General features: G+C 37.6%; 1 protein-coding gene across 7 annotated transcripts in view; it reads left to right on the top strand.

Moving 5' to 3' along the window:
* CTTNBP2 (cortactin binding protein 2) overlaps positions 1–9721 on the top strand; it is an 84185-nt gene extending 74464 nt beyond the window's left edge. For 3 of the 7 annotated variants that reach the window (XM_057412143.1, XM_057412144.1, XM_057412145.1), the window contains exons 19-23: positions 62–247; positions 2018–2078; positions 2911–3043; positions 4984–5085; positions 8128–9721. In XM_057412143.1, the coding sequence (XP_057268126.1) occupies positions 62–247; positions 2018–2078; positions 2911–3043; positions 4984–5085; positions 8128–8373 (728 nt within the window). In that variant the 3' untranslated portion in view covers positions 8374–9721. Of the gene's footprint in view, positions 1–61; positions 248–2017; positions 2079–2910; positions 3044–4983; positions 5086–6528; positions 6764–7159 lie in introns of those variants that run through there. The other 4 variants (XM_057412147.1, XM_057412146.1, XM_057412148.1 and 1 more) reach the window with 4 other exon arrangements.
* Positions 9722–13863: the final 4142 nt, after the last annotated feature.

The following is a 13863-nucleotide window of genomic DNA, read 5'->3' as shown; positions in this document are numbered from 1 at the left end:
GTTAAGGAAGAACCATATTCAACAGTCAATTCTTCTTAACATTGTTATACTTTTGTTTCAGAGCTAGATAATTATATAGCAGATTTTAAGGGAGGAAATTTTCCTTTATCCGTTGTTTCAAGCTACAAAAATTGTACTAAGAAAAGAGGCGAGAATACTTCTTGGAGAAAAGTGAGCACAAGTCCTCGCAAAAAGTCAGGCCATTTATCCTCTCAGTCATGGAATAAGCAGGAGACACATACTGAAGGTAAAGCCTTATATTTTCAATTCTGAAAGGAAGTGTGGGGCATTAAGCTGCATAGATACGAATCTAACTTTTCTTCTATATTGTGAATTAAAAATTCTCAATTAAATGACACTCATGTTTATGTTTACCAGTAAAAAACTGTTTACTTTTTCCTCAAAAAAAAATTATTTCTTTGTGGCTATGAGGTATCCTAATTAATTTATTTTTGTTTGTTTGTTTGTTCTAATGCCCTTCCTGTTGTCTGATACTGAGGTAGGCTTTGGCTAATATGGTGGAAGAGCAAGGACTGGTTCCATCTCATACTGCGTGGAACGTTTCTCTATCAGTCTTTTCCCCAACACCTGATGAGAGAAAGCTTCTCCTTAGTTCTGCACCTAGTTTGCAGTATGTGCCTACATTTGGGGTTGTTTTTACATGTGCTTTTAGCTTTACTACAATTATAACTATTGTCTGAATCCATGTAAAAGTAAATGAATACATGCATCTTCAGATCATGCTTCCCTTGTTCAATCTTACTAGATAAACTGAGTTGAATAATCCAGAAGCCCTGTAGTGGAAGGAGGAGATTTTTGGTTTTAAATGAAAGATTTATGCTTGATTTTCACTTTAATTGCAAAAAAACTCTGTAGTCACAGGTACTGTAACGCCTTCAGGAAGTTCCTATGTCATTTTCAGTATGCTGCTTGATAAAGAAGGCTTTATGTGACTCAGTCTATGCGTGTGTATGGCTTTGCAAGTTACTTTGTCACTGACACTTTTGAAATGTCTTTTCAACTCAAGATCATACGCCATCTAATAAGCAGTTTACCACACTGGGATAATGTCTGGGTATGTACAGAAGCAGCATATCATTATTCTAGAAGTACACATATGTCTAGAAGAACAACATAGGAATACCATAACTGAATGCAACATAAACCGGAAAAAAACTTCTAGAGGACAAAAACAAGTTACTTTTTTTGCTTTCAGAAAATCAAGGTAACTCCTTCAGAGAGGAGAGTTAGGACAGGATTTAGAAAGAGGCTTCCTCACATACACTTTAGAAACAGCGATTCTAGCCTCAATTACTTCATATATAAAAGACTGAAATACTTGATGCCTGGTACTTTGTAATGTTAAATTGAGCTATTCATTTCTTTGGCTCTTGTTCAGAAAGAAGTCTGCTTTTTCTGAAATGCAGTTTAATGTCCTGATTTTGCTTGCTGGTTCTCTGAATTGTGAATTTATCTAATCTCACTAAGAGGATTTAAGATATCAGATGAACACAACCTGAAGTAGGATGTTTGATACAGTATATTGTTCCTGAAAGTGTTTTTGGAGTTCAGTTAATATATGTGAATATAAGTAAAAAAAAAAAAGGTGAATTTAATTTCAGTAGCCTTCCATTTCTGACTGTCAGAATCAAATGTTGTTCCTGTTTCCAAAGGCAAGTTGTTTGATTTTACATAAATGAAGCAAATGTAAATCTTTTCCTGTTGACAAGTGATTTCTCTTTGAGAGAGCCAGTAAAGGTGGTACAGCTGCCTCACACAGAAACTTAATGGTCAGTCTTCTAAAAAAGCTTTGGCAACTCATGCCCCATTTGCCATTTGAGCAGTTCCTAATGCTATTCTGAGCAGTTTCAGGGGATGTATTCTGATCTTTGACAGACTCTATTGATATAATTAGGCAGTAAATAGTAACCCATTTTTCCAGTTTATTGCAGATTTTAGGATAAAGAAATCAGTGTACATGATAACACACAAATAAGTCAATCTCTCTTTTGTGCAGGTATAAAATCCAAGACTATATCGCAACCAAACCGTAAGAAAAGAGCTTCTCTCACCACCAAGTAAGTTTTAGTTTCTGGTATTTATAACATTTAGCAAACAAGAAAGATGATAAAATTATGTTGTAAACCTGCATATTATAATGAATATATGAAGAATTTGTGTTTGTTAATGTTTTGGTTCCAAATCTGAAGAAAGGAATCCTTTTTAATTTTAACTTCGGAGAGAAAAAAAATTTGATATCATTTTAGAATCTATTTCTGTAACCCAAACCTTGCAGCACTGCCTTTTTTTTTTTTTTTATATAACAGAATAGTCTGTGACTTGAGAACATTATGTAACAGTTACTGTGCCATGAAAAGCCACCCATATGCCTTTCTCACCTGGCATTATATTTTAAAAACTCCTCTGGCTCTTTCAGTTTATTGAATGGCAATTCACAATGGTATAGTGCATGCATTTTAGTCTAAATGATACAGAGTTTCTCTAAGGAAGTGTACGAATTAGCCAGAGGGAACTGCATTTGAAGCTTCAATATGAAGCCTTGGATATTCAGGCACAGAGAGCATAGAATATTTATGCTTCCAGTATGCCAGGGTTTTTTTAAGTGTTTAGAATGAAGTTCAAAAAGGAGAGTGGGATAAAATTGATTGCTTTACCTTAAAAAGAGGAGAATCTTTGGACAGAGTAGGCAGAAGAATCCTTTTTTAAATTTCAGAATTGTCCTGGGTTTAGCTTAAACCACAACAAGAATGAAGAGAATAATTTGTGGTAGTAAAGGTGATTTGGAAAGGAATTACTATTTTCAGGCGTGTATAATATTTATTCTTAGATTCTGTATCATAGCTTAATTTTAATTGTTCTCTCTGTTTCTTTTTTTTCTTTTTTAACCAGATCTTCAGAGAAGGATCAATTGAAAACATTAAATCTGGAGCAGAGACTGTCCCTTGGTTCTGATGATGAAGTAGATCTTGTGCAGGAACTTCAGAGTATGTGTTCCAGCAAATCTGAGCCTGATATAAGCAAGGTAAACACAAGGCTTTTAAATAATCTACTACATTACCATATGCAGTTGTTTGCTATGTGTTTAAAATTAATTTTTAATTTACAAGCACTGCTTGAACTGAAGAAAATAATTAAATTATTTGGGAATAAGCCAAAGTCAACTAATAAATTATACATTTGAGAGTAAGTGCTCTAGTTTATTGTACATTATTTTAAATTACACCTTCACTATTTTTTCGTGTGAAGACTTTTTCAGTGGAGGCTGAAATTGAGAAGTTCGTAAATGCAGGTGACAATAGCTGCGTTATTGCTCCCCATGTTATCTTTCATGCTATCGTTGCTTCCACTGGGAAACTATTTTGTAGCCTTAAGGACATAGGAAGTTTTTCCTAATATGCATTGCACATTTGGTTTGTTTGATGTAATCCCAATAGCCATCACAGAACCGGCTCAAAGCTCCTCTGCTGTGTAGGCAAAATGCCGTTTTGCTTCCCCAAGCAAGAAAGAATGGATTGGCCTAATTCATTTTCTTTTAACAGTGGCAGAAGAAGGTGAGGGATGCTTGCAAAACTCAGGTCTGGGGCTGTGTTCCACACTGGAATGTATTGTGGGTGGTTATGGAAAGCCTGTTGGAGCAGAGGGTGAAGTCGTGGATCTCTCTCATTTTTCCTTCTACACTAAAAGCATCCAGCTCTCCCTGTAGGTGCAGCTATTTCTTCTTTTCCTTTTTATCTCCTAGCAAAGCAGAAGTAGATGGCTGTGACAGCCGGTTGTGTGCACACCAGTGCAGCTGTTCTGTATCTTTTGAAGCACAGATGGAGTCAGTCTTCAGCTACTGTCCAGTTAGACTGTGAATTACATCCTCTAGGATCTCCCTGAACAGCAGTTTCATTAGTTTTACTTTATTAAGTATTCTGTTTATCCCTAGAAGTCAACCAAGTTTTTATTTAAAAAAAAGAAATACTGTATTTGGGAAGATTTTTCAACCTATTTAATAAGATCCTTTATTATAGTGTTTTGTTTGAGGTTGGTTGTTTAAAGTATTTACAGGACTTGAATGAGTCACATGTGCCAAGCTGGCAAGCTACTCTCTAGTCAGTTAGCAGGGATTTACCATAGCTATCCTTGAAAGAATGGGATGTGCTTAAAGAAATTGTAACCAATTGAAAATTGTGTTTAATAACATTTAAAATGTAATTGCTTGTTGTTTACAATTCAAGGAAATATGGGTTAGATAAGGAAGGAGATAGATGTCACTGTCTTTTGTTCAGTTTCCTCATCATGGGTGGAACCATCCATGGCTGGAATTTCTGTTGTTAATTCGCCAGCTGCCTAGTAGAGTCTTACAGAAGTGAGGGTGCTGTTGCATGTTTTCTTTGTGTGATGTAATTTCAGGCTGCCATCAAAGTAAGTACTTCTACTCTCTGATTTGCCCTTTCACTCAAATATGTTTCTGCTGCCTCTGTTATGTTTGGATTGAGAACTTTTGCAATTGCTGAGTTGAATCGGATCATCTTGCCCCAGGAGAAAATACCCAATTTTCAGTGAAGACAGAAGGCTGATAAGACTTTCTGTGTTGATGGTCACAAGGGCTGATGGAAAAAAATAGGCAAGACACATAGCAGGAGGAATAGAAGAGGATCATTCCTTTCTGTGATGTTCCTGGGGCTAGATAAAATTCAATGGGAAACTACCCTCAAGCTCTGCTGAGTAGTACTGCTCTGGAAATGTATGTTTCACTTTCCTCTGATAACGGTTGATGTGAAATCTCTCCCGTTATTTCTTACAAATGCACTCACGAGTAAAGGGAAAATATTTAACATGTTCTTTGGATGTTTATGCATTGTATTGCACAGAAACTATATAAAAAATAAAATAAAGACTCCCAAATTTGGCAAATTGAAACTTAATCTCTGCTGTGAATAACTAAAAAAAAAATCACCATTTTCCTATCTTTTTTAGATTGCAGATTCTAAGGATGAGCTATTGATGTTCAGTAACTCCCAGAACAATCCCGTGTTTTCAGCAAGTGGTACTAATCCAAATAAAACAACAGCACAAAAGGTAAGTGTAATGATTTTTGTAGTTGGATAGAGAAGGTGTCTTTAGTTTCTTCAAAATTTGGATTCCTGATTGGATCCAAAGAATTTGTGTTCCAGGGCCCTGTTTCTTGCAAGAATAAACTGTCATGATTCTTAGGAAACTTGCTAGACATACCATGCCAAGTCTATTCCATGTGTCTTAATAGAAACTAAAGATTCATTAAACAATGGATGTATTTGCTCCAGTTTTCATGTTTACATAAAGCCATCTCCCTAGGCCAAGTATTGTTGACATTACTTTGACATTGTATGTTACTTGGATCAGATTTTAAGAGAAATAAAACCTGGGTTCATTGTTCACCCTCCAGCACCCACAGTTAATGTTATACAGTTTGCAAAAGCGTAAAACTTCAAAATTCTTCATGCAAAATTGCTGGCTCATGGTTCATTTTTGTACCTTTATTTATTTATTTTGTAGTGGTTACCCAAATATTTATTATTTCAAACCACTGTTTTCCTAAGTGTTGTTATCTAAGTAGAATTGAGCTGCTCTGGTGTAAAAGCTCTGATCTCAGAGGCAGAAATTTTGAGAAGAGATGGTATTACCAGAGTTTGTGAAGAGTAGCATTTCTTTTTTTTTTTAAGGGTATTCAGTTTCTTTTTCTACCTGGCTATTTGTTGTAATATACTTGTAGTATATTTATTTATTTTGCCATCTTATTTATGAGAACCAAACAAGAAACTTTGTTGTAAGTTGGGTGATACTGGCAATCTAAACAAACTAAATGTAAACAAACTTCAACTTCAGAGCAGTTTCAGAGTGGGAAGATAAGCTGAATACTACTGGAAGGCCTAACAGGTCCACTGGCATTGTCTTTTCAGAAACTGAAATAATTAACCGTGGGTACTAACATCCCTGCTAAATCTGAAGATGAAATTACATCCTATTTAGTTTTCATTCTTTGGATAATAAAGCAAAAATTACACTTTCTCTGTTACATTTTCTTTTTCTTTTCTTTCTGGCTGCCTGTGGTTTTGAGCATTAAGAGAGCCTCTGTGCATGGCTCAATTGACCTCAGCCAGAGCAGAAGCTGTTGCCTGTGTTCCCTCACTAGGCCCTCTATGTTCCCTTGAAAGGGGTTCTCTAGAGTCCAGTCCAGACACTTTTATCTTACTGACACATTGTTTCCTAGAGATATTCTATTTTTTCTGCAGGTACAGTGAAGTAGCCCTGAAAACAGCTTAACTTGCAGACCTAAGCATTAAAAAAGCTAAAGTTGGATGAGATATCCCACCACCCTCACCATTGTATTTTTTCATACACATGTATTCAAAATGTTGGGATATTTTTTGTAATTTTATTTAAAATCCAGGGAACAGTCTCTGGTAACAGAAAAAGTTTTAACATTGCAGATCCACGTTTAGATATACTGGTTTTGAATATTTCTTTAAACATTAACTTTAGACATTCTAAATCAGAGCTCCACATAGTGGTCATGCCTAGATCATTTGTTAAGCCAGCTGACCTATCCATTCCTACCGTAAATTTTTCCCAGTGATTTTTCTTTTTCTTTTAAAATGCCTTTTAAGAGTGTAAGGCATAACTGTTGACTTTGGAGGCAGACAGGCTTGGCTACCTTTGAGTTTTTTGAAGAAATTAGTCAAAATATTTCATACCGAATAAAAAAACATAATTTCCCGTATCTTTGTGCACAAATGTTGGCCAAAATGAAGGAAAGACAACCCAACTTTTTGTTAGAGGGAAAGAGATCTAGTAGATCTGATTTAGATCTGTTCTAGATTTAGTCATTACTACAACAAATTTCTCAGAAATCTGGAAGAGCACAGTCTCAGTTTGCAAGCAAAAGTGAAAACTTTTTAGAGGCAGTTTGTAACAATGATGAACACTCAGCTGCAAAAACTGCTGTCTGAAAAAGTTTGCAATTAGAAAAGCCTTCTTTTCTGAAAGTAAATGGAGTTCTGCAGGCAACAAAAGCAATACTGCAGGAGCAGAGATCTTACCAACAACAAAGAGACAAATGACTTCAAACGGCAACACACCCATAATTATTTTTTTTTCAATTGGCTGGAAGAAGAAATGCTTTCAAGGATGTGAAGGGGAAAGAGAAAACTGTTAAGAGATGCAAAATCTTTGATCCAGGATACAAAAAAAATGATGGAATCAGGAATTAATAAGGAATATGTGGCAATGAGTAGCCTGTTCTCATGACAGCAACCTTTACGTGAAGATCAGTAGCTGATGGTAATGGTGAAAATGAACTTTTTAATATTGCTGCGGAGAAGGTGATCGGGATTCAGCTGATGCCAACAGTCCCAATTCCCCTTTCCTGTCAGTGGAAAGTTAGGCATCTCTCATAAAAGATATGTTAGTGACCATCATAAAATGGCTTAACTAACCTTTTTCTCTTTGACAATAAAGGAACAAACAGTAACAATGTACCTGACTTTGGCATTTTCAGGTATTTAAATTTGGGCAGGGTGAATATGGTCCCATTGTTAAGACTGTAGCTACTTAGCACAAATAATTAAAATGTAACTACCCTTTCAACTTCCATTCTTGAAATGTTGGCCTTTGTCATAATTATTTTGTTGTTATTTATGGCCTTGCTGGTACAAAAATGAGTATCTTTATTCAAGCTGTAATGCTGAATTTTTTCCTCAGAACTACCTAAATTTCCATTTTTCCCTTTTAGCTGTGTCTGCACCTGTCATTTTTTCCACACTAATGGAAGAAAGTACATGCATTTTTTATTTGGGCGCTCCTAAAACTGAAACAGCTGAGAAGGAAATCTAAGTTTTTTTTCTCAGTGGCAAACACCCCATTGACCTATTTTGGTATTTGAAGGTGTTGATGATAGTTCCTTTCAGTCAAAGAAGCAAAAAAGCGACATAGTTTCTTCACCAGGTAGTAAGATGCTGTCATATTAAACTGCAAAAGGTTGTAAATAACATGGGTTCTATAGGGCTGGTAGGGTTGGTTGGTTGTTTTTCAGCCCAAATGGCAATAATTATTTATACAGAAAATGTTTTTTTTTGTTCACAGGATGGAACGTGTCCTCTCAGCAGCAGTCGAACTGTGGAAAGCAGCAACAGTAAATCAAAGACAGAGTTGGGTGTTTCAAGAGTTAAATCTTTTCTTCCTGTTCCTAGAAGTAAAGTCACCCAGCCTTCTCAGAATACTAAAAAAAGCAGCAGCAGTAATACAAGGCAAATAGAGGCAGATAACACGACAAAACGAGAGATCTGGAATTTGCACAAAAAAGAACCAATAGAAAAATCTAATAAATAAACCTGCCTACCATACTATTTTCTGTGTTCATATAATCGCTATTGCAAAGAATGAAGTACTCAAATATGTAAATATTTTTTAAAATAAACTGTTTCCCTGTAATGTAAAGTTTGTACAGGACCACAGTTTTATTTCTGTGTAAATCAGCTAGAAATTATATTGATTTAAACTTCAGAAATGGGCAGTTTTGCCACCTTCAAATATGTTTGGGGTTTGTTTTTTTTTTCTTTATTATGAAAATTACTCATTTAACTGATAATATTCAGGGGTATTACCAGAGGATTCTGTTTGTGTATATACTGTACATAAATATATTCTATTAAGTTCACGTGTTAAACTGCATTCAGATGAGTTGCACAATATGTACAGCAATGGCTTAATGCTATTGTACATGCATTTTAAAGACGTGGTTTTATCTTCACTTATTGAAAACTTAATGGAATGTGGCAATAACTAAAATGATTAGAAATGCAGATCAATTACTTTCAGCTACAAGCCATACTGAATACTTTGATTTTCCCCATCCTCTGCCTGCTAAATTGTGATTTTGTTTCTCCCAATCTTTTCTTCATCTAAAATGTCATGGATTTCCGTTATAACTTTTATCCTTTAAAAAAGGAAAGAGATTGAGAAATTAAAATGCAATAAGTTATTTTTCTCAGACTCTTATTCTTTGATAAAACTGAAGACAATGTGATCATTTCTTATTTTAACTTTTCTTGTATACTGTAAACTTTTATATACTTCATTAGTGTTTTAAAAATATCTGAGAAATAATAGTGTTTTACAGAAACAGACTTTACTGAAACGGAATTTGAGCGCAAGCTTAACTACGGTATTATCAGAGATAATGTAGTAGCGATAACGAGTTACTATGTAATTATCAATTTCTATTGTGGATTTAAGATGTAATTGCTGTGGAATTAATTATACTTGAGTTGCAGTTAAAATTAAAGTCTTTATCATTTTCCCCCCACTACAGAGGTAGCTCGTGTTCCCAGGAGGGAGAATTTCTATGAAGGGTGTATTTCCCCAGTCTCTCTTTACAGTCGCTAGTTGCATACTTGTGAATGGTAGTGATGTGGAAACACACGTGTGTAGGTCCTGGTTTATGGTTGGCAGAGGAAAGTGTAGAGTTTTCCAAAGATCAGACTTGGGTGCCTGCTGATGGGCCACCCAGGGATGGTTTTAAGAGCTGTGGACATGGTCATGCCTATAACTTCCAAAGTAGCATTTTTCTCAAATTAAGCCTGGAAGAGGGAAGGATTACTGAACTGTTACCTGACGCTTCACCTTTGTATGTAGAACAGTCACCCCAAGCTCATGGAAATAAAATTTTTGTACTGCATATTGTCTTTCTGTCCGTTAGTTTGGATGTGTGTTATCTCTATATGTATAGAGTATTAGTAGCTTATTTCTGTAATCATTTCCCACACAATATATTTATAAAGTACCTTATCATTCAGTAACCACTGTTTTATTAAAACTGCCGTTTGTTTTGTGATAGTAAGAAAGACAAATACTGGTGATTTCTCTAGAGGTTGATTTTTTTCTTTTTCTTTTTTTTTTCCCAGTAATTTAGTGCTGAAAAATTAGTTGCAGTTGGTTCTCAGCAGAATAAGTCAGCTGCAAACCGCTGCAGGTCAGAGCAGAGCAATGGATCTCAGCAACCAGGATCCCTGAACCAGTGTGAGCAGTGGCGCAGTAGCTTGTGTGAGATCATCAGGCATGAATTCCCTGGTGAGGAGCAACACAGAAAACATATTTTGTAGGGATCATGCAACTGCAACATCAGTATTTGTAATAACAATAATTCTTTTTTTTTTTTTTTTTAATAAGGCCATAAAGAAAAATCCTGGCATGCATCTAAGCTAGGTTTGTCCTACATTGAAAATACACCTTGGGGATGGCAGACCTCATTTAAATCACAACTTAGCAGTGTGTTCCTGTGTGGGAGGATCTTGGGCACAGTGTCCTAAAGCACATTTTGAGATGTATTTTAAGACTATGCATATTGTCTGTGAGAATCAAAAGTCATCTTTGCTGTACTTTGAGTGAAATCTGCAGAGGACAGAGTAACTCTGTTCATGCTTTAAAGTTAGGTCTCTCACTACATTTAGCATTGCCTTTCAATACCCCCATTAGCCTTGCTTTTTAGTCCGCTGTCCCAGTCTCCCTCCATCTGCATCTTTTACTTGGTTAACCTTTATCTGCTAACATGTCTGTCTGTTCAGCACATCTGTGATCTTCATGCATCTTCAATCACATGCTATTTTTCAGTCACCTAACTGAATCTAATCTTCTGTAGTAACTGTGAAGCTCTCTTCTTACATGGTATCAGTTCCTGCCCTCGAAAGGTGAATGCATATAGCCATACGGTAGTTTGCATCTGAACACACTGGCTTCTCTGCTTGTTTATCATTTGGATTGTGACAGATCATGCAGAAGTGAGGCAAGGCTCTGGTCGTGCACTCAGGGTTTCACTGCATCTTCAGGTTCTTTCTGCAATGCCACAGACAGTGCTCCTCATACATGGCTTGCAATACTGACTTACTCATTTTGGAGTACTGCATATAGCTCATCTGGCTCTGGGGCCCCCAACATAAGGACATAGACCTGTTGGAGTGAGTCCAGAGGAGGGACAGAAAGATGCTCAAAGGTCTGTGACACCTCTCCTATGAAGACAGGCTGAGAGAGTTGGCCTTGTTCAGCCTCGAGCAGAGAAGGCTCTGAGGAGACACAGAACACCTTCTAGTACCAAAAGGGGCCTACAATAAAGCTGGAGAGGGACTTTTTACAAGGTCATGTAGGGATAGGACAAGTGGGGATGGCTTTAAACTGAAAGAGGGAGGATTTACATTAGATATTAGAAAGAAATTCTTTAGTATGAGGGTGGCAAGGCACTGGCACAGGTTGCCCAGAGAAGCTGTGGCTGTCCCATCCCTGGAAGTGTTCAAGGTCAGGTTGGATGGGGCTTTGAGCAACGTGGTCTAGTGGAAGATGTCCCTGTCCATGGCTGGGGGGGGTTGGAAGTGTATGATCTTTAAGGTTCCTTCCAACCCAAACCATTCTACGGTCTATGAAAACCTTTCTTCTTCGTTCCTTCTTGTGTTGTCAGCAGAGAGGTTTTAAATGAGCTCTCTATGGTGAGTCATGCTGCTCCACACTGCACTCCACTCCCATCTATAACCCTCTTCCCATATCTTTAAAAGGGGTGAGGTAAGTGAAGTGGGAGATACCCTGCCTACGTGGAGTACCACTTCAGGAAGTGTAGGGAAGCTTCTAAGGTTGCACTCATTCCACAGGCCACTAGGTCAGTGAAAGACAGTAACTACAGTACACTCCTTACACACAGCTCAATCCCCTCAGCCAAACATGAAAGGTCATTCTCATCCACCAGTGACCTTGACAAATCCTAAGCATTTGAGCCCTCAAAGTCCTGAAAATAAAAGTTTTCAGCACATCTCCTTAGGGTTCTTATTTCATGGCACAGAACATGGAATATATTCCTTAAAAGAATGAGTCCATCAGACAATATTTGCCTTCATTACTGAGTTGCTGAGCATCAGCTCTACAATAAAAAGGGTGAAGAAGCCTGCTCCATCATTCAACAAAGACAACCTCAGAAGGCCTGAATTGCTGGAGCACGTTCCTTCCCATAAAACCATTCAACAGATATGCAAAACAAATCAAAACCCTCCAGTTTCCATATAAAACCAGAGCAGCAGAAGAGTCTCCATAGGTGGAGGATAACTTGTGGAAGCACCCAATTAGGAGAAAGGATGAGGGACCACTTTCTTGGTGCTAACTCTGGCTAAAGTGATGTTTACAATGTGCAAACCATAATTAAGAGACCAGGATTACAAAGTGGACTGCCTTCAAAAACTGGAAGTCAAAACAACTGTTGGTGGCAGTACAAGGTGTGCTTGTACTGGGCTGTAGCAAAAGCAGATGCAGTGGCAGAGGTTTGCTTTTGTGTAGTTAAGGTATTGGAAAGATTCTAAGGATTTCGAGGAACAGAAGAAAGTCTAGAAGAGAGGAAAGACTTCCTCCACACAGTGGTGGTCCAACTGTAGTTTGGCTGATACTAGCTCAAAAGGAGCTGGGGTGCGTTCCCCTGTGTCCTGCCATGCAGCCAAGGCTTAGGAGAAAGCACTGCTCCAGCAACTGCCAGGTCCAGTTGGTGGCACCTTCCTTTTCAGGATACAGAGGCTGCAGTGAGCTCACCACCTCATCACAGACACATCAGCAGCAGTTGTAGGCCCCTGAACATACCAGAGTGACAGAAATTCAGTTTTACAATGTTTAAAAGGTCTGTGGAGAAGAAACAAAGAAAACCCATCTGTACATTAAACTTCAGTCCCGTGAGAAACAACCTGTTGAGAAAGAAGAGAAAATAACAGGCAAGAAAGTTCGACATCACTTGAAAACCTCATCTACATTTACAGGGGTTGTGTTTTGAGACTGAAGTACGTCCTGGTGAATAAAATTAGTAGTAATATTGTTTATCCTTAGAATAGGAAATTGGTTTTGGAGAGCACAAGGGTTTGCAAAGGAAATGTGTTACTGTATTGCAATGCACATTGTTTAATTTGCAGGATTTTTAAGCAGCAATTTATTGTCCGTTAATGAACAGCTGTTCAGTTATAAAGTGTTGGGGTTTTTTTCCCCAAACGTTAAATCATAGCCAAGTGATGGTAGCTCTAAAATACCAAATCTGTATAACAAAGAGGAGACAAAAATTGCCAGAATACTTTTTTAGATGAAGTAAATAAAATGCAGAACAAATTACATAGTTCTGACCTACAACAGCTATGCCAATTCAGAATGAAGGTGAGGAAATGTTTATAAGGCACCTTTTCAAGGAGCTGCCACATTTCAGAGAAGTAACTCAAACCAGCTGCTTAGACAGGGCAGAATTCCAGAACTGTGGCGACCATCAGGTGTTCAGCAGCTCCGATGCTGGGTAACAGGCTGAGGCTTGTGGAAATGGAGGACACAGATCTTAGGAAAGACCGGGGAAACAGATATTAAATGAGTAAAATACTGAAATGGGTAAGATGACAGTCAAGCAACTGTGAAAGCAAAATTGGTTTTTAGAAGAGCAGACTTGTTTGCCCCCAGTAAGATCTGGAGCAGTTCCTGCTAGTGCTGATAATTGAGCTGCTTTGTGCAGTCACTTTGTATGTGAATTTTACGAAGACAGCCAAGTGTGCACAGCTCAGGTGTGGCTCTCGGCCTTGCTGCCCAAAGAGCTTCTCAGTGCTGCATTTGCCGTTTGCACCCTTGTCCCGTCTCTGTACTGAAGGAGAGCTACAGATCCTCTGTAGAGTAATTTCACTCTACAGATCCTCTGTAGAGTAATTTCACTCTACGGGTTTTTTTGGTTTCTTCCTATCAGGCTGAAAATGAAATCATATGTAGTACTAGAGTCATCATGCTCTTTTCTTCAGCCATATATTGTACACACACACCTTCCAATAATAGCAG

The sequence above is a fragment of the Pezoporus wallicus genome, unplaced genomic scaffold, assembly GCF_028554395.1.
Source record: "Pezoporus wallicus isolate ANWC-B61680 ecotype Strahan unplaced genomic scaffold, APGP_CSIRO_Pwel_v1 contig_3858, whole genome shotgun sequence".
Taxonomy (NCBI): Eukaryota; Metazoa; Chordata; class Aves; order Psittaciformes; family Psittacidae; genus Pezoporus; species Pezoporus wallicus.
The sequence above is the reverse complement of the archived record's forward strand: the minus strand, read 5'-3'. Positions and strand labels throughout refer to the sequence as shown.